General features: G+C 44.7%; 1 protein-coding gene across 1 annotated transcript in view; it reads left to right on the forward strand.

Annotated features, from left to right (window-relative positions):
• LOC117351867 (N(4)-(Beta-N-acetylglucosaminyl)-L-asparaginase-like) overlaps positions 1-872 on the forward strand; it is a 28,619-nt gene extending 27,747 nt beyond the window's left edge. Inside the window, exons 5-6 of the mRNA XM_033927714.1 lie at positions 159-298; positions 524-872. Coding sequence (XP_033783605.1) covers positions 159-298; positions 524-872 — 489 coding nt within the window. The remainder of the gene's footprint in view (positions 1-158; positions 299-523) is intronic.
• Positions 873-20,265: the final 19,393 nt, after the last annotated feature.

Raw genomic sequence — 20,265 nt, forward strand, 5'->3', positions numbered from 1 at the left:
GGTCTTAATTCATTTCCGATAACATAGCTTGCTGAATACATTTACCTAACCAAGATTGTTGCTAGGGTCCTATCTAAGAAGGTCTTATATCTACACCCCTTAGTTTTTGGATAAGCAAATAAGTAGAAGTTTCTAGTTTCTCTTGATGGTCTATGCAGCACAAAATGAGGAAAAAGATAAGCTGGAGACAATCCCGAAAATGGAATTTCCCACCGACAATTCTCAGTGTTAACAATCATGATACAAGTGGCATGATTGTAATTGAAGGAGTTGGAAACATTGCTGATGGAACATTTACTAATCGTGACCATAGAATTACAGGGTTCTAAGTGACAATTTTCAGTACTTTTAACTCCGATGACTTCCAGGTTCTATCTGGCTTGTAGATGTTACAACACTCACGAGGATTTATCACGGTAAATCCGCACATGTCATTGAACACCAAATTGGCCCACAAACTTCCACTTCAAATTCCTGAGAATGACTTTCGGTACAGTTAGAACCCTGTAATTCTAAGGTTGCGTAATGGTGCCACACACAAAATCCCAGGTCGTGTAGGAGATTCCCTAATAGCTACAGCATATGCCGATAGCACTTGTGGCAGTCCAGCATCTACAGGAGATGGTGATATAATGATGTCTCTTTCCAGCTACCAAGCAGTGGAATACGTGAGAACGGGATCAGATCCGACTACAGCTTGCCAGAAAGTCATTTCTCAAATCCAACAGTATATTCCAGTATTCTTCAGCACCGTCGTCTGTGCCAATGCAGCTGGAAGCGATGGTGCTGCCTGCTGTAAAGCTCCTGGACTTACTCGGTTTCATGACGTGGTATATAATTCATTGCTGCAGAGAGCAATGGCTTCAATGTAGTTTCTAAAATGGACAAACAGTTTTACATTATCTTGCAAAGTGTTTCTTAGGTATAGGAATTCTATGAGTGTCGGAGCTGTTACCGCCACAGCTAGGGCTAAAAACCACACTACAGTTTTCTAAAAAGGTGGGAGGGGTGTTAATATTTTATGCATGTATGGTTGTAATCTCTTTATTTTTGGGGTAGAATCTAAGTCTCAGCAGCCGCCTAAGCGGTTTATGAGACTCGCACATGGGCATCCTTTAACAGACAGATGCCTAACCCCACCTAACCATCCCGGTTCTTTAACCGGTGTCCATGTCAAAGGCGCTGCTTAGAGAATCACGTTGCTGCTGAACTGACCATGACAAAGGAATATCTCTGCTGTGATCAGCTGAGCGGCAGTGGCAGGGAACCCCTGAACCCTACCACAAGTCAGCCAGCAGGAGGGATGCCCACTCCTTCCCACAGCCACCCCTGACACCCCCCCCCCCCCACATTGTTCGTGGCAGGAGAGATACCCACTCCCTCCTACTGGAACGTCCCAACACATGACCCCCCCATGGGAGAGGCTTTATGTATCTGGCCAATCAGATTCTTAGGCGACTCCCAGTGTATCCCAGAATACACTGGGAAGGCGGTCTAAGACTCCAATTGACCCAGGTGCATAAAGCTCCTCCTATGGGAAGAGCCTTAGGCACTTGGGCCAATCAGGGCCTTAGGCCCCTCCCCAATGCACCCCAGGGTGCAGCGAGAAGAGGAAAGCCCACAATTCCAAAGAAGTGGGTCTGCCACCCAGAGGGAGTAGGCATCCTTCCGGCTGGCCATGCTTATAAAGGTATTGGGGGGCGGGGGGGGGGCTTTGGGGGATGGGGGTTCAGGGTTTCGGGGGGATCATGTGTTTTGAGGAGTGATGCCAGGAGGGAGTGGGAATCTCCCCTGCTGGAGATTGTTTTGGGGTTTGTGGCAGAAGGAATTGGGCATCCCTCCTGCCGTGGTCAGTGTGGGGGGGGGTTCTGGTTTAGCAGCAGGAAGGAGTGGGCATCCCTCCTGCTAGTTGGTTTACAGTGGGGTTCAGGGGTTCCCTGCCATGGCTGCTCAGCCGTACACTTAAGAAGATGTAGGACTTGGGGGTGATTGTATCAGATAATCTTAAGGTGACCAAAAAGGTAGTAAAAGGCCAGAATGATGTTCAGATGTAGCAGAATTAAAAGAGGTGATAGTGCCCTTGTATTGGAGAATTTGAGGGCCCATTTAAAATACTGTGTGCAATTCAGGAGTCTGCTCCTTCAAAAAAATGTATACAGGATTGAGTCAGTCCAGAGGACCGCTATAAAACTGGTCAGTGGTCTCTGTCATAATGTGTATGGAGACAAACTTAAAGACCTAAATATGTACAGTATACTCTGGAAGAAACGTGGGAGAGAGTATAACAGATAAATATCTCCAAAGCATTAATATACAGGAGATGAGCCTTTTTCAAATGAAGGAAAACTCTGGAATGAGAGGACATAGAATAAAGTTAAGAGGTTATAGTCCCAGGAAATATTTTCTTACAGAAAGGATGATAGATGTGTGGAATAGTCTCCTGGTGGAGCTGGTGGAGATAAAGCTTATATATGAATTCAAGAAAGCATGGGCAAGCATAGGGAGAAGAAGAGAGAGTAGATGTTGTAGATAGGCAGGCTGGAGGCGCCCTATGGCACTTATCAACCATCATGTTTCTATGATTCTATGTAATTCACTGACTGTGTAACATTTGACGAGATTGATTTATAGCAAATAGTGTTCAAAGAGGTAGTCACAACATACATAGGAGAGAATGACATGAGGACAAAGTTTGTTCCTGTTCCCACAAGCTTTTTCTTCATCCCTGCTGAAAACCTGCCCCATCCCCACAGACTCTGTCCTCATTTGCACAAGCCTCAAACACTTATGATTTTATATTTAAATATTTGTATTAAAGTATAAAAAGAGGCAATATTCTGTACAAGTCACAAATAGAGACTTCCAATTCGATCTAGTACAACCTTCCCAAAGATTCAGTTGCCTAAGTTTTTACATAATCAGTGAACGTAATTGGATTGTCTTTCAGATGTGGGTGTAGAAGAGAACTTAAACTGTATAGTGGATGAACAGGAAAATAAATGTCTAATAAATTTTGGAAATCCTCCTTGATGCAACCAATGATGGATGGATCTGTTGCAGTAACAGTAAGATGCATGAGCAGCTGGGTACATGATGGAAGGACATTGTAGATGGTAGACGTATGATCAGCAGTCAAGACACTTGTTGCCACATCAAAGGCAGACAAGACACAAATGTTATAATTTTATAGTAGTTCATTTAATTCTAAAAGCAGCTTCTGCAGGTTTATTTAAATCATTGAATTCAGTTGTCAATTGTCCTTTAATCCTATGATCAAGATGGTGGAAGCTATGATCAAGGACGGCATTTGCGAGCACATCGAGAGGAATGGCCTACTGAGAACAAGCCAGCACGGATTCTGTAAGGGAAGGTCGTGCCTAACGAACCTTCTGTACTTCTTTGAGGGAATAAGCAGTCGGGTGGACAATGGGGAACCCATAGACATCATTTACCTCGATTTTCAAAAGGCTTTCGACAAGGTGCCACATGAAAGACTGCTTAGGAAGCTGTGGAACCACGGGGTGGGAGGGGATGTGCACAGATGGATCAAGCACTGGTTGTCGGGTAGACTGCAGAGGGTCGGAGTGAAGGGCCAATATTCTGACTGGCGGGGAGTCACGAGCGGTGTGCCACAGGGATCGGTGCTGGGGCCGTTACTCTTCAACATATTTATCAATGACCTGGAAAAGGAGGCAAAGTGCGAGGTTATAAAATTTGCAGACGATACCAAACTGTGCGGTAGAGTTAGGTCCAGGGAGGAGTGTGAGGACCTGCAAAGGGACCTGGACAAGCTGGAAGACGCAAACAAATGGCAAATGCGCTTTAACGTGGAAAAATGCAAGGTCATGCATATAGGGAAAAAGAACCCGTTGTTCAACTACAAATTGGGGGGGGGCATTGTTGGGAGACAGCAGACTTGAGAGAGACTTGGGTGTGCTGGTGGATGCATCACTGAAGCCATCTGCACAGTGCGCAGCAGCCTCGAAAAAAGCCAACAGGATGCTGGGCATCATAAAGAGGGGCATAACAACCAGGACGCGGGAAGTCATCATGCCATTGTATCAAGCGATGGTGCGTCCACATCTGGAATACTGCGTTCAGTATTGGTCGCCATACCTCAAGAAGGACATGGCGGTACTTGAGAGAGTCCAAAGGAGAGCAACGAAACTGGTAAAAGGGCTGGAACACTGCCCATACGCCGAGAGGTTGGATAGGCTGGGGCTCTTCTCTCTGGAAAAAAGGAGGCTCAGGGGAGATATGATAGAGACCTTCAAGATCATGAGGGGCATAGAGAGGGTGGATAGGGACAGATTCTTCAGACTGAAGGGGACAACAAGTATGAGGGGGCATTCGGAGAAACTGAAGGGAGATAGGTTCAAAACAAATGCAAGGAAGTTTTTTTTCACCCAAAGGGTCGTGGACACTTGGAATGCGCTACCGGAGGAAGTGATCAGGCAGAGTACGGCACAGGGATTCAAACATGGATTGGACGGATTCCTGAGGGATAAAGGGATCGTGGGATACTGAGGGAGGAGCTGGGATGTAACACAAGTATAGAAAGCTAACCAGGTAATAAGTATAGAAACCCAACAGGTCGTGCATGTGCAAGACCGGAGGGTTAGGACTACGACGGGAAGATTTGACTTCAATGAGAAACCAAGGTGGCAAGGGAGCCCCTTCTGATGATTCAGACAGGTCGTGACCTGTTTGGGCCGCCGCGGGAGCGGACTGCCGGGCAGGATGGACCTATGGTCTGACCCGGCGGAGGCACTGCTTATGTTCTTATGTTCTTAAGATGTGTTAAGTTTTTATATATTGATATTAGTCTCAAGTTTAGAGAATGGCATGGGTACAAATTATGTCCCTGTCCCCGCGGGCTCTGTCCTGTCCCTGCTCCGTCCTCACAGGCTCTGTCTCTGTCCCTGTTCCCATCCCTCAGTTAATCATGGGTATCCGGCCCCCCCCAATCAATTTCTAATACCAATTTTATGGTTTGGGCTTGTTTCATTTTTTAAAAATCCCATTAAATTTTACAGTATGGTGAATATAGTTAGACACAGAGAAGGACATTTCTTCATTAGCATAAGCAGAACAATTTTGAAAAAGTCACTTATCTTTACAAATGGGTATTTATCTGAGTGAAAAGGCTATGGAAAATCACCTATCATGCATACATTTCTACTCTCATTTTCATGGAGGCATCATCAAGGTGAGGTTGGGTTGGGAAAAGCCATGACACGTAGCTCTTGATGGAAAAAAACATTTGCAAAAAACACAGATCCCAATTCCTATGTGTTCTTTACCCTTGGGAAATTTTCATGGGGAACATATCCATGCATTTTAACTGGTGCAAAGCAAAGACATTCACCCATGAGCTTTGCAACCTGTTTCATGAAAAGCCTAGCTTTCCAATTTAGCTGTGAATAATTTCACACTTTTCTCATTTCCAGGAACAATGGGAAACCATCTATATAGGAGGGGGATGGTCGGCAAATGCATCTAATTAATGAATTGCATATAAATATCTTCAACATAATTTATCTGCGGAGCACATTATTTGACTGATTTCAAAAATATCCTCCCAAGCACCACCAGCCAGAAACACAGATGCGTCTGAAGACCACTTAATTTTGTGATGGGATACTTGGGAACACTTTTTGTAGATGGAATGCAGAATGAATGAGTTTAATTATTCTTCAGTCTCCTAACTTCATCCAGACAGCCTTTTCCAGTAAATTCTTCTGCTGTGAATCTTTGTATCCTGCCAGCTGCTTTATCAGAAATCCTGTTAATTTGAATATAATGAAAGAATTGTAACCGAGACAAATTATATTTAGCTTTAAGATGATTAAAAATGAAGGACACTGAGTCTTGGCCAGAGCAGACCCAAACGTTACAAAACATTCAGATTTCCCATTACTATGAAATATTGTTTATATGATGTAAAGGTTACTCCAGATGTAGCCAAATAAACTTACAAGCAGAGCCTGACAGCTGTCTGGATGTTCTATGCGGGGCACCAGGAAGTGACATCAGTGGGAGAGCTAATGGGGTCACGAAGAGCACACTGTTTACTGCCGTGAACAACTTCAACTAGAGGAATGGGGGAAGGGAAGAGGGGTGCGCGCATGGAGGGGATGAATGGGAAAAGGGGGAGCAGAGAGGAGGAGGGATGCTGGCACCACCACCAACATGGCGCCCAGAGCGGACTGCCCATCTCTCCCGCCCCTCTTACTATGCCACTGTGTGCCAAGCACGTTCCTCCACCTTGCTTTTCGCTTTTACAGCATATATATAATTTGATCACTGGAGAGTTATTTTTTCTCTGCTGTTCCAGTGGTCTGGGGTGTGTGCTATTGTCTCTACTGTGGTAGTTCTGAGAATTGGCCTGCTAGTTCAACACCTCTCTCTGTCCCCAAGTTCGGCGTACCTAATGTGACCATATGTCCCGTTTTTAGATCACCTGTCCTGTTGTCTCCACGCACAGCTTCGGGACGCCGAAATGTCCCTTTTTCATAAAGAACGTCCCGAAGCTGTGCGTGGGGACAATGGGACAGGCGATCTAAAGGCAATGCTTCTCCCTGCTTCGCCAATGCAGCAACAGATTAGGTGCGTGCAGCAGCGACTGCATAAGCCTCCCCCCCTCCTCCTCCCGACGTCAGATCTGAAGTCGCAGAGGAAGTTCTAGGCCAGCAAATCGCTGCCTGGCTGGCCCGGAACTTCCTCTCCGACTTCAGATTTGATGTGCAACCGCATTCCAGATTGTTTCCACAGAAATTAAGCCCTGCATATACCACTTGACCTGGGAGTGATGGTAGACGCAACACTGAAGGCATCGGCGCAATGCGCCACAGCCTCTAGGAAAGCAAACAGAATGCTGGGTATCATTAAGAAGGGTATTACAACCAGGACGAAGGAAGTTATCATGCCGCTGTATCGTGCAATGGTACGGCCGCATCTGGAGTACTGTGTCCAGTACTGGTCGCCGTACCTCAAGAAAGACATGGCGGTACTTGAGGGAGTACAAAGAAGAGCAACCAAACTGATAAGGGGAATGGAAAATCTCCCATATACCGACAGATTGAAGCAGTTGGGACTTTTCTCCCTGGAGAAGCGAAGACTTAGAGGAGACATGATAGAAACCTTCAAGATCCTGAAGGGCATAGAAAAAGTAGACAGGGACAGATTTTTCAAATTAAGGGGCACCACAAGCACAAGGGGGCATTGGGGGAAATTGAAAGGGGACAGGTTTAGAACAAACGCTAGGAAGTACTTTTTCACTCAGAGGGTGGTAGATACATGGAACGCGCTCCCAGAGGCTGTTGTAGACAAGAAAACACTAAATGGTTTCAAAGAAGGTTTGGATAGATTCCTAGAAGAAAAAGGGATTGGGGGGTATAGATAGGTATAGACCATTGCTCAGTCAATGGGCCTGATGGGCCGCCGCGGGAGCGGACCGCTGAGCAGGATGGACCTATGGTCTGCCTCAGCGGAGGCAACTTCTTATGTTCTTATGAGTCTTTCACCCGATGCATCCTGCCCCTTCTGATGTGGTTTCCTGTTTCCACACAGGCAGGATGCATTAGTGGAAAGGCTCCAGGTCAAGCTATAGGCACTGTGGCTCTGATTCTATAAAGTCTGCCTAAAGTTAGACGCCGATATCGGCACCAGTTCTATAAAACTTGGGGGCGCTTTATAGAATTATGCTTACATAACATAACATAAAACGTCATATTTTTATACCGCATAACTATGAGTTCAATGCAGTTTACAAAAGTTACATAATTAACTACTCGACCAGATATTTAGAGAAAAGATAGGACTTCAGTTGTTTTCTGAAGTGTTCATAAGAGTAAGATGTAAGTAGCAGTGAACGAAAAACCTTATCGTGAGAAGCTGCTTGAAAAGAAAGCAGATGATCATGGCATTTCTTGCTTTTACAACCTTTAACAGTGGGAAATACAAAGAAGGCATGTGTTTTTCTGTTATTCTTGTGAGATGCAATGGAAAATCTGTCAGGTGGAGTGGGGCTTGATCAAAGATGACTTTGTAACATATGCAACCCAATTTAAAAATAACACGTGCCTCCACAGGGAGCCAGATCAACTCACGATAGAAAGGGGTCACGTCATCATACTTCTTCAGACCAGAGATAAATCTTACTGTGGTATTCTGGGTCAGTTTCAGTGTAATAATATTTTTCTTGGTAGTAGTTAAATAAACAATATTACAGTAGTCCAAAAGGCTAAGCATCCTAACATTTCAGGGGTGTCCAATGTTGGTCCTCGAGGGCCGCAATCCAGTCGGGTTTTCAGGATTTCCCCAATGAATATGCATTGAAAGCAGTGCATGCAAATAGATCTCATGCATATTCATTGGGGAAATCCTGAAAACCCGACTGGATTGCGGCCCTCGAGGACCGACATTGGACACCCCTGATTTAGGCGTTCCCCCCAATTTAAGCCAGGATTTTCTATGCCTAAAGTCTCTGCCGATATTAGAGCCTAATGGCACCTGATTCACAAACTTGAAAACATGCCCATGAGCTGTCCATAACCATGCCCATTTTTAGTGTAGGCTCTTTGGTCTAGGCACCTACTTTTAATAGAATCACATTTTAAAAAATATTAGGCGTCTAACTTTCAATTAAGTCCAATTAAAGCTGATTATGAGGTGTTGAGTGCCAGTATTAGCACTGATTAAATCTATTGCTCAATTAAATTAGGTGCCTAACTCTAGGCAAACTTTATGGAATCAGGGTCTGTATGTACTGTATATTGATAGCAACTCTAAAGACAGAAAGAAAGACATAGGAAGAAGCATGGAAGGTTGAGAGGGAAGATGCCAGACCACTGCCAGTGGAGAGCTAAGAGAGAGGGGAGATGCTGGACCCATAAACTGGGAGGAGATTAAGAGAGATAGGAAAAGCTGGACAGCAGAGGGGGCGGGGAGTAGATCAGATGCCTGCCCATGAAAAAGGACACATGGCTAAGACCCTGTTTTAATGAAGCCATTTTAAAATCTACATTTCTTGACTTATCCATGAGAATATACAGTAACATAGTAACACAGTAGATGACGGCAGATAACGACCCGAATGGTCCATCCAGTCTGCCCAACCTGATTCAATTTAAATTTTTTTTTTTTTTTAATTTTTTTCTTCTTAGCTATTTCTGGGCAAGAATCCAAAGCATTACCCGGTACTGTGCTTGGGTTCCAACTGCCAAAATCTCTGTTAAGACTTACTCCAGCCCATCTACACCCTCCCAGCCATTTAAGCCCTCCCCAGCCCATCCTCCACCAAACGGCCATACACAGACACAGACCGTGCAAGTCTGCCTAGTAACTGGCCTAGTTCAATATTTAATATTATTTTCTGATTCTAAATCTTCTGTGTTCATCCCACGCTTCTTTGAACTCAGTCACAGTTTTACTCTCCACCACCTCTCTCGGGAGCGCATTCCAGGCATCCACTACCCTCTCCGTAAAGTAGAATTTCCTAACATTGCCCCTGAATCTACCACCCCTCAACCTCAAATTATGTCCTCTGGTTTTACCATTTTCCTTTCTCTGGAAAAGATTATGTTCTACGTTAATACCCTTCAAGTATTTGAACGTCTGAATCATATCTCCCCTGTCTCTCCTTTCCTCTAGGGTATACATATTCAAGGCTTCCAGTCTCTCCTCATACGTCTTCTGGCGCAAGCCTCCTATCATTTTCGTCGCCCTCCTCTGGACCGCCTCAAGTCTTCTTACGTCTTTCGCCAGATACGGTCTCCAAAACTGAACACAATACTCCAATGACCTGTACAGGGGCATCAACACCTTCTTTCTTCTACTGGCTACGCCTCTCTTTATACAGCCCAGCATCCTTCTGGCAGCAGCCACTGCCTTGTCACACTGTTTTTTCGCCTTTAGATCTTCGGACACTATCACCCCAAGGTCCCTCTCCCCGTCCGTGCATATCAGCTTCTCACCTCCCAGCATATACGACGGTTCCTTCCGATTATTAATCCCCAAATGCATTACTCTGCATTTCTTTGCATTGAATTTTAGTTGCCAGGCATTAGACCATTCCTCTAACTTTTGCAGATCCTTTTTCATATTTTCCACTCCCTCTTCGGTGTCTACTCTGTTACAAATCTTGGTATCATCTGCAAAAAGGCACACTTTTCCTTCTAACCCTTCAGCAATGTCACTCACAAACATATTGAACAGGATTGGCCCCAGCACCGAACCCTGAGGGACTCCACTAGTACTTACTGATTTTCTCTCTGCTCTAGTCGATGTGAGTCTCTATCTTGTCTATCTTGCTGACTGCCTTTTTAGCTATGTGCCTATCTGTCGTCTATGTCTAACCAGATGTCTGCGTTTTGCTGTGTACAGTATACCCCCGCGAAGTTGGGGTTCAGAGTTTGCGGCCTCAGTCGTTTGCCGATTTTTCCTCCACAATTTTTTAATGATTTTTTTTTTCTTGGCAATATATAATTTTAACACTAATTTATTTAGAACAATATAATTTACTAATTTTGTACCATAAATATTAACGCATATTCAGCTAAATTTCCATATACAGTAAAGATTTGGAAGTAGCCAATCGGAAGGCTTGAAAATAGCCAATCTAAGATGCATTCCAGCATTCCCACATCATAACAGTTTACTGCGTATAGATGTCTCGAGTGTTTTGATTTTTTGACCACATCAAATATTCATGGTTTTTCACAATTTACAGGCACTCTAAGAACATAACCCCCGCGAATTTCAGGGGTTGACTTACGTACATATGTTATTGATGGTGGGCCTGGGGATATTGTGGTGGGCTGCTTATATTGTTTCTAGTAATGTATTTAGCATGAGTGCCCTGAATAAGTCATTTGTGTAGGCTCTGGCTCAGATGAGAGGAGGAAACAATGCAGAAGGAGGTACATAGGAGATGCAAACAAATACAAGCAGGACCCATTTCTGGATTTTTAAGAGGGTCTATGCCTACACAGGCCTAGGTTTGATAAGGAGACTACAAGGGCTGTTCAAAAAATATCAGACCTTTATTCATAAAAAATACTCGTATTCAGATACAACAATCTTATACTAATCTCCTTCAAAATAGTCCCCTTGGGCTGCCACACACATCTTCCAATGGTTCTGCCACTGTCGGAAGCAGTGCTGGAACGTCTCTTTTGAGATTGCTCACAACTGGTCCATCGCATCCTGCATGATATCTTTTGACTGAAATCTGGTCCCTTTCAGGGTCATACCCATAAACCCAGGGCTCATCGCCAGTGATCACTGTGCTGAGGAAGTTCGGATCACTGTTCACAGTCTCCAGTATGTCCTGTGCAATCTCCAAACAGAGTTGCTTCTGCTTGATCATTAGCAGTTTTGGCACAAACTTCACTAAAATACTTCTAAAGCCCAAATCCTCAGTCAAAATGGAATGATTCTCACCTCGTCTGCAAGTTCTCTGATCATGATTCGACGATCCTGCATCACCAGGGTCTTCACATGGTCAATGACGATCTCATTTCTGGATGTCGAGGGCCTATCAGAACGTGCTTCACTCTCCTCTGTTGTGCAGCCATCTCTGAAGCGGTTGTACCACTCCTTTATCTGTGTGGGGATCGTTGCTTCATCCCCAAAGGCCTGTTGAATCTTGCGGATCGTTTCCACTTGGGAATCGCCAAGTTTACACAAAATTTAATGCTGTAGCGTTATTTCTGTCATTTTGTCAAAAATGAAAATCGGATGGTGCTCAATTACACTTCCAAGTTTCCAAGTTTTATTAGGATTTTTATATACTGCCTATCAAGGTTATCTAAGCGGTTTTACAGTCAGATACTCAAGCATTTTCCCTGTTTGTCCCGGTGGGCTCACAATCTATCTAACGTACCTGGGGCTATGGGGGATTAAGTGACTTGCCCAGGGTCACAAGGAGCAGCGGGGGGTTTGAACCCACAACCCCAGGGTGCTGAGGCTGTAGCTTCAACCACTGCGCCACACTTCTTCACTCATCGGCGGTCTGCCAGCGACTGACAGCTTCTGTAGGCGGGAAAAAATTCAAACATGCGCATTAGGGTCGCCTACATACGTGCACCAAACCACGCCTTCCTAGCTTTATTTGTTTATGCAAGAAAAATTAAGGTCTGATACTTTTTGAACAGCCCTCGTATTTTCATTCCATGCCAAGTGTTATAGGCTAAGTTGCAACTTTCTACTAGGAGAGGACATGCTATGCTAGTATACTTGAAGGTCTCCAAGCCCTTGCCGTTTTGGACACGAGAGGTTTCCAGACCACTCTAGCAGCTACTGTGGTAATAAACAAGATGGTCACCTTGCTCTGATTTACAGTTTCTGAATGGTTTTTTGAGGAGAACCAATCAAAATATTTGTTTGCCTAAAGATATATATCACCAATAGCAAACCATGACAGAATTTGATAACGTTGCTCAGTTTCCATTAGTTCTGGGAGCAGTACATTGTAATCATGTTCTCTGCAGGGGTGAGGCCAGCTGTAGAAATTGCAGTTTTTCACTCCCTGAACATGCAATTCCATAAGTTTCATCACTGATGTTTTCCCATGCGCTTACGTTCTGCCATAATCTAGCATAGTGAGTATTTTGAGAGCAGCCAAATCAGCAGCAAATGGTTTCTAAGTAAGAAGGACACTAGGGGACACTCAATGAAGTTACAGGGAAATACTTTAAAAACCAATAGGAGGAATTATTTTTTCACTCAGAGAATAGTTAAGCTGTGGAACGCATTGCCAGAGGTTGTGGTAAGAGCGGATAACGTAGCTGGTTTTAAGAAAGGTTTGGACAAGTTCCTGGAAGAAAAGTCCATAGTCTGTTATTGAGAAAGACATGGGGTGAGCCACTGCTTGCCCTAGATTGGTAGCATGGAATATTGGAACTCTTTGGGTTTTGGCCAGGTATTAGCGACCTGGATTGGCCACCGGGCTACTGGACTTGCTGGACTATTGGTCTGACCCAATAGTCCAGGCTATTCTTATGTTCTTAAGTACTTATCGCTGTCCTTTTTCCTACAGATAAACTGTTGTTCTCTTTGCATATCAGCTGAAGAAGTGCCAGGGAAGTCCCAGCACTGCTTATTAGCTTGACTTTTAACCAATGAGTGACGCAGGTAATAGAGGATCTCCTCAGGAAATGTGGTGTATAAACTCCATTGCTCCTCCCCAGGATGCAGCTTAGGAACAGTACAAAGTTAAGTGGCTGCACAATGGCTGTAAAAGAAAGGACCGCTGGCCTTTTGAAACATGCACTTCAAATGTCTGGATAGATTTGGAGTAACTGCTGTACTGGCCCACAACGGTGTGTGACATCTTTAGAATAGAGCTTGCTTGACAATTAATCCTTGGCCTAAAGGCAAACCATCTTCTGATAAGAAACAGGAAGATGTGCCAGAGGAGGTGTGATGCATCACAAGTAAGGCAAGTTTCCAAGTTTATTAAAATTTTGATTAAAACACTAATCATAAATTCTAACGCGTTTTACAATAAAAAGGGGAAAACATTTATGAGACTATTAGTTTAAGAAAAACCAAAAAAAACAGGACAGACTTGACATACATAAAAACAAGAGGAAAGTGTGGAGAACTACAATTTTAAACAACAGCAGACATAAAAGGCCAAAACAGGAGGGAGTTAAGGAGAGAACAGATTACTAATCGTCCAAAGCAATTACAAGGCAAGATCAGCTTTCATAAGACATAGTAGATAAAGATAGGTTGTTCACCTTCTCAAAGGTAGGGAGAACAAGAGGGCACTCTCTAAAGTTAAAAAGGGGATAGATTCCGTATACACGTAAGGAAGTTCTTTTTCACCCAGAGAGTGGTAGAAAAATGGAATGTTCTTCCGGAGGTTGTCATAGGGGAAAACACCCTCCAGGGATTCAAGACAAAAATAGACAAGTTCCTGCTAGACCAGAACGTATGCAGGTAAGGGTAGACTTAGTTAGGGCTCAGGTCCGTGCCTGCTGGGCACGATGGACCACTGGTCTGACCCAGCAGTGGCAATTCTTATTTTCTTATTTAGGTTTGTGGAAGTAGTAATAGCAAAGGAAGAGGCCCAATGAGTACTGATGATTTTTAAAGAAGGTATTTGAAGAAGATGTTGGGTAGTGGGTCTTAGTGTTCTAGGAGATCATATGGAATGAGTAGCTTATGAATGAAACAGGTTCTTTAGTATTTTGGAAGAGTGGGCAAAAAATTGACAAATGCACTTTAATATAGAGAAATGCAAGGTCATGCATAAGAACCCGATGTTCAGCTACACAATGAGGGGATCATTGCTAGGATAAAGTAACCTTGAGAAGGACTTGGGTGTGCTGGTGGATACAACAATGAAATCATCGGCACAGTGTGCAACAGCCTCAAAGAAAGCAAACAGAATGTTGAGTATCATTAAGAAGGGTATCACGACCAGGATGAAGGAAGTCATCATGCCGCTGGATCGTGCAATGGTGCACCCGCACCTGGAGTACTGTATCCAGTATTGGTCGCCGTACCTCAAGAAGGACATGGCGATACTTGAAAGGGTCCAGAGAAAAGCGACGAAAATGATAAGAGGTATGGAAAACCTTTCATACGCTGATAGGTTAGAAAGGCTGGGGCTCTTCTCCCTGGAAAAGTGGAGACTTAGAGGAGACATGATAGAAACCTTCAAAATCATGAAAGGCATAGAGAAGGTAGACAGGGACAGATTCTTCAGATTACGGGGAGCCACAAGTACAAGGAGGCACTCGGAGAAACTGAAAGTGGATAAGTTTAGAACCAATGCCAGGAAGTTCTTCTTCACCCAGAGAGTGGTAGACACATGGAACGCACTCCCGGAGGTTGTGATAAGGCAGAGCACGCTACGGGGATTCAAAGAAGGATTGGATAAATTCCTGAAGGATAGGGGGATTGAGGGTTACAGATAAAAGTAGAGATAGGTTAGGAAGAGTATAGATAGAAGAAAAAAGGGGGATTATAGTGCTAAGTCAAGGAACACCTGACAGGTCATAGACCTGATGGGCCGCCGTGGGTGCGGACCGCTGGGTGCGATGGACCTCTGGTCTGACCCAGCGGAGGCAACTTCTTATGTTCTTATGAAGGAAAGAATAGCAATTTTATAAGTGATTTGGTGTGGATGTTTTAGTTGTTGCAGTGCTGCTACTAGCAGCGATCTAATCAAGTTGAAAGGACCATGGGGAGGGAAGGAGAGGAACAGGTGCTGCAACTGGGAAAAGGGGGTTGGGGAACGAGAGAGAAGCTGAGTAATAGAGGATGAAAGAGAAGTGCTAGACTCAGGGAGAGAGAGATGCCAGCACCTGCAGTGGCCCTGAAACAGAAAGCCTGGTGCGTGGCTTGTGGCTGTGGAGGCTAAAGCCTATGGGTGCCTATGGTCTGAGGAGAGTTCTTCATTCTAGGATATTAGATCAGGGGTAGGGAACTCCGGTCCTCGAAAGCCATATTCCAGTAGGGTTTTCAGGATTTCCCCAATGAATATGCATTGAAAGCAGTGCATGCAAATAAATCTCATGCATATTCAATGGGGAAATCCTGAAAACCCTACTGGAATACAGCTCTTGAGGACCGGAGTTCCCTACCCCTGTATTAGATGTTCGGCACAGCTATTTAGTGTACATGACAGATGTGAGCAAAGGCCGGCAGCATTTGCTTTCAGTCAGTACTGTCTACACACCACACCAGTACAGGTTTGGGAACAAACTCCACTTGCTCCTGACCCTAGTGGCTGCATCCTCCAAAATGCTGCTACAACAAGCTCACATTGCAATTAGGGGCATTTTCAAAACTGTAAGATGTGCAAAAACTGGCATGCCAGGACCTCCAAGTACCGATTTTCAAAACTGTGTTTCTGCATCTCTTGAGAGCCATTCTACCCACTGGGCATCCAAGAATAAAGGGGGGTATGATCTGGGTGGGCTTAGACTTGGACATCTTGCGGTGATAATTGAACCTTACCCAGGAGGTCCTGGACGGAACTTAGATGTTCTGAGCTAGACCTGTTTACAAACATTTAAGTGCCAAAAATGTTCCCAAACTGACCAGATGACCACTGGAGGCATTAAGGAATATCCCCCCACACACACACACACATGCACAATCATCCTGTGGTCACTGATCCCCTCCCACCTCCCCAAAATCTGAATGAAACAGTATATTACCTATCTCTAGAACCTTGTATGGGAAAGTCTACTAGAGTAGCACATCGGTGTCTTAAGTAGCCTGGAGAGTGGGCTAATAAGCCATGAAGAGGAGGATCCAGGCCCATAAGCCACTCTAACTACTACATTTATGGTATAAAGTGTGAGGCTTCCAAAACCTATCAAAACCTTAGTATATAGCCATATAAGTTCTACCAACGGCCATAAGAGCTATTAGGGAGGTAGACAGGTGGGTATAGTAGGTTGGGGGGGAGTTTTGGAGGACTCATCATAAATTATAAGGGGGTTATGGTGAGATGTACTTCTGGCACCCTTTATGTGAAGTTCACAGCAGTGCTCTCTACAGTAAGGTGCCCCACTGCTCTATTGGGATGTCTACTCTGGCCAGTCCATTACAAGGCTGACCCCTCCTACATCCATTTGAACTTGGACGGTTTTGTGGTTGAAAATGGTGAATAAAGTTGGATGTCCTAAGGGTTGGATGTCCTGTATGCCAAGATGTCTAAGTAGAAGATGTTCAAAAAATTGGACATCTTGTGGTGATGGCAGTTTTGAAAATGGCTGTTTCTCCTGCTTTGACTTTGAATGTCTTGTGGGAAACACCCAAAGTTGGACTTAGAAGTCCTATCGAAAATAGCCCTCTGTATGTCGCAGCAGCCATTTTGAGGATGCAGCTGCTAGGGGCAAGACAAATTGGGGTTTGCTTCAAATCAAGTATTACACTTCCAAATGGTATTCCAAAACCTATATTGGTGAGATATGTAGGCAGTACTGACTGAAAGCTGATACAATACCTAAACCATATAGAGGGACTAGGGGACCTTGCTTAAAGCACAAGCTTTTTTGAATTTTCCACTTATTGAGTCAATAAACACTCTGGAAATGAAAAACTACTAAAGCAAAATGTAATTACTTATAGATCTATCAAGAGAAGTTTGGGGCCCCAGACCACAATCTTCACAGGAGTTCTTCCTTTTCAAATAGTCCATCTGAATCCCATTTTCACCAGAAGTTTTTATTTTACTGGCACCAGTGTTTATCGTAGCAGTTTTGCAAACCTAGGGTCCCTTTCACTAAGCTGAGCTAAAAAGTAACAGCACAGGTCTTACCCACCTGCTGAGGATAATTTCAAGGTGGTGGTAAAATACCCCCATCTTCGATTTTCCCAATTAATACATGGCCATTAGTACATGTGCACTCGGTAAAGGCTCATGCATTAATCCTGCAGCAATTTGTTAGCATGTGGCAATGTAGCTGCATTACCTGATTAGCAGAGAACATGTCCACTCTTTATCCCCGAACACTCTCTGTCTCTGAAAAAATAAAATCTGTTTATTAGCGATCACAAAACTACTGTGGGATGCCTGAGCGCATAGGCAGTGGAACGCTGTTTGGTTTGGGGGGACCCAGGAACTCCTCCCTAGCTCTAGTGGAATCTTGTGGCATAGCCTAGTGTTCTTCAACCGCCGGTCCACGGTGCGATCGATGCGGCGTTATCTTCGAGCCAGCTCCCTCTTCCTAACTGATTCGGTGCACAAAGCCACGGGCAGTGGCTCCTACGGGCATCCTGCGCCTGAACCGGAAGCCTTCTCTCTGACGTTGCAAGGTGCAATTAGTACTATCATGGGGGCGGGGTCTGGCCCACGACTTAGCCCAGTGTTCTTCAACCGCCGGTCCACGGACCGATGCCGGACCACAGAATAATTCTTTCATTTCTGCCGGTCCATAGGTGTAAAAAGGTTGAAAAACACAGGCATAGCCCATCATCAGCTCCCAACTCCAGCCCTACTTGCTCCTGGCATTGTACTTTAAATCTTCGGGGCAGCTGCCATGCAGCATCAATGAGCAGGCCTGCTCCCGGAAGTAGAATGAAGGGTTCCAAGGCAGGCCACTTATTGACACTGCGTGACGGCTGCCCTGAAGATTTAAAATACAACATTGGGGAAAGGGGTGGGAGGGCAGGCACCAACCTGCGACCACCAAATTGGGGGGAGGCCATGGCCCTTGTGACCTCCCCCGTTCCCACACCTATGCCTGAGTGTACCCCATGGTAATGGTTTTTAACCAACAGTAAGCACACAGTTGCTCTGCCTAGGCTCTGCCTCTGTTTAGAAATCATTTTGCACTCGGTCCATAGAAATACTTCTTTGATTCTAAGTTCTCTGTTGTCACAGTCTAGAAGTGTTTTCTTAGTTAATATTTACCCTATACTTATGAGACTTGTATTCATTATTCAAATGCATTAAATGTTGGGATGAATTTCTGGTGATGCATAGGAATATTATTTACACAGACATTCCTTACAATCCTTATGTCATCATTTTATCATTTTTTTTCTAAATATATTCATAGAATTTTGGGCGCCCCCCTCCTCCCTCTGTAGCCTGTTTGATCCTCTCATGACACACTTGACTGCTGTCAGAAGCTAGAATAACTTAGATTTACATGATTTTTTTCCTTACGTTTATTGCCTGCCTGCTCAAAAATAGGTTCCAAAGATTTTTCCCCTTGAAAGAAAATGCTGTATCTCACTATGGATACTACAATCCACCACTATCCCAGCAAGAATAATAGTCCCAATAGCTACATATTACATTTTTACCAAGCTACACAACATGGCACTCATAAAAAAGATGCATATCTTGAAGGACACATCCAGTGTACACAAGGTCATAGGTAGAGAATGACATGGAGACAAATTTTTTCGCATCCCTGCAGGAACTCATTTTTTCGTCCCGTTTCAGCAAGTTCTTTTCCTGTCCCTGCCCCTGCCCCATTCCTGAAAGCTCTGTACTCATCAGCACAAGCCTCAAACATTTTAAAATCATAAGTGTTCGAGGCATGTGCTGTGACAAACCAAGCCTCCGTGCCGGATTTGGATCTAGAACGGCGAAGAAGATCCTGTGCAGAAGAGCTGACCAGATCAGCTCTAGTGAGTGACTTGAGTCTGACCTCCCTTTTCCTTGTTGTTAGAACAGTGGTAAGCTGGATCAGGGTAGTTATGAGCAGGCAGAAATCCAGCATGTGCACCCTGACAGTACAACAAGGTGGCTGTGCCTGTAAGATTAAGGCAAAGCAGACAGGGGAAGCTTAGGCTGAGGCAGCCTGCAGTGAAACCAAAGCCCATCCCCCTATACAGGCTGAAGGGGAGTGGCTTTGGGCTGGTTAAAGGCACTCCAGCAGGATGAAGCAAGGCAGGAGCCTTGGATAGAGAAGGCAGATTCTGAGGTATTAGATTGGCCTATGCAGGAAGCAGAAGACAGTCACTCTACTTCTAACCTTCATGTTCCAGAGGATTTTATGGAAGTGGAAATCCAGGGAGCCTGCCTTACCTCAGAGGTCCAAGCTCATGGAAATTAACTGAGGCAGTGAGTAGCTGTGAGAAGAGCCGAAAACAATTTCAAGAGTAGCACTGGAGGAAGAAGACTGGCCCTATACCATAGACGTGGACTTACGACCCCCAAGAAACCCCCGAATAAAGAAGATGGGGATCATCTTCACCTCCCTGAAGATCAGGGAGGTGAAGGTGGCCTTCTCCGAGATCCTCCCAGTACCAAGAGCGGATGGAAAGAGACAAGGGGAATTGCAAGCTATTAACGCCTGGATGAGACGATGGTGCGAAGAAGAAGGCTTTGACTTCGTGCGCAACTGGACGGCGTTCTGGGGAAAGAGCAAGTACTACAGAAAGGACGGACTACACCTCAACAAGGAAGGAGCAAGAGTATTGGCAGGCAACATGAAGAAGGCCATTGAGAAGGCTTTAAACTAATAAATAGGGGAAAGCCGACAGTCGACCACCAGTCGATGGCACGGACGACAGGATGCCCCGATGAAGGAACAATGGGCTACTACTCATACATAGGAGGGGACGACCTCACAGCAAATAAGGAAGACAAGGCAGGAAGGGACAACTCAGACACAGGAGGGGATGACCGCATAGCAAACAAGGGAGACAACACTGGAGCGGTTAAGGATACCGTGAAGGAAACAGTAGGGACAGCAAAGAGTAGAAAGTCCAAAAAAGTAACACGAAGAGAACTCAAATGTATGTATACGAATGCTAGAAGTCTAGGAAACAAAATGG

The sequence above is a fragment of the Geotrypetes seraphini genome, chromosome 18 (assembly GCF_902459505.1).
Source record: "Geotrypetes seraphini chromosome 18, aGeoSer1.1, whole genome shotgun sequence".
Classification (NCBI taxonomy): domain Eukaryota; kingdom Metazoa; phylum Chordata; class Amphibia; order Gymnophiona; family Dermophiidae; genus Geotrypetes; species Geotrypetes seraphini.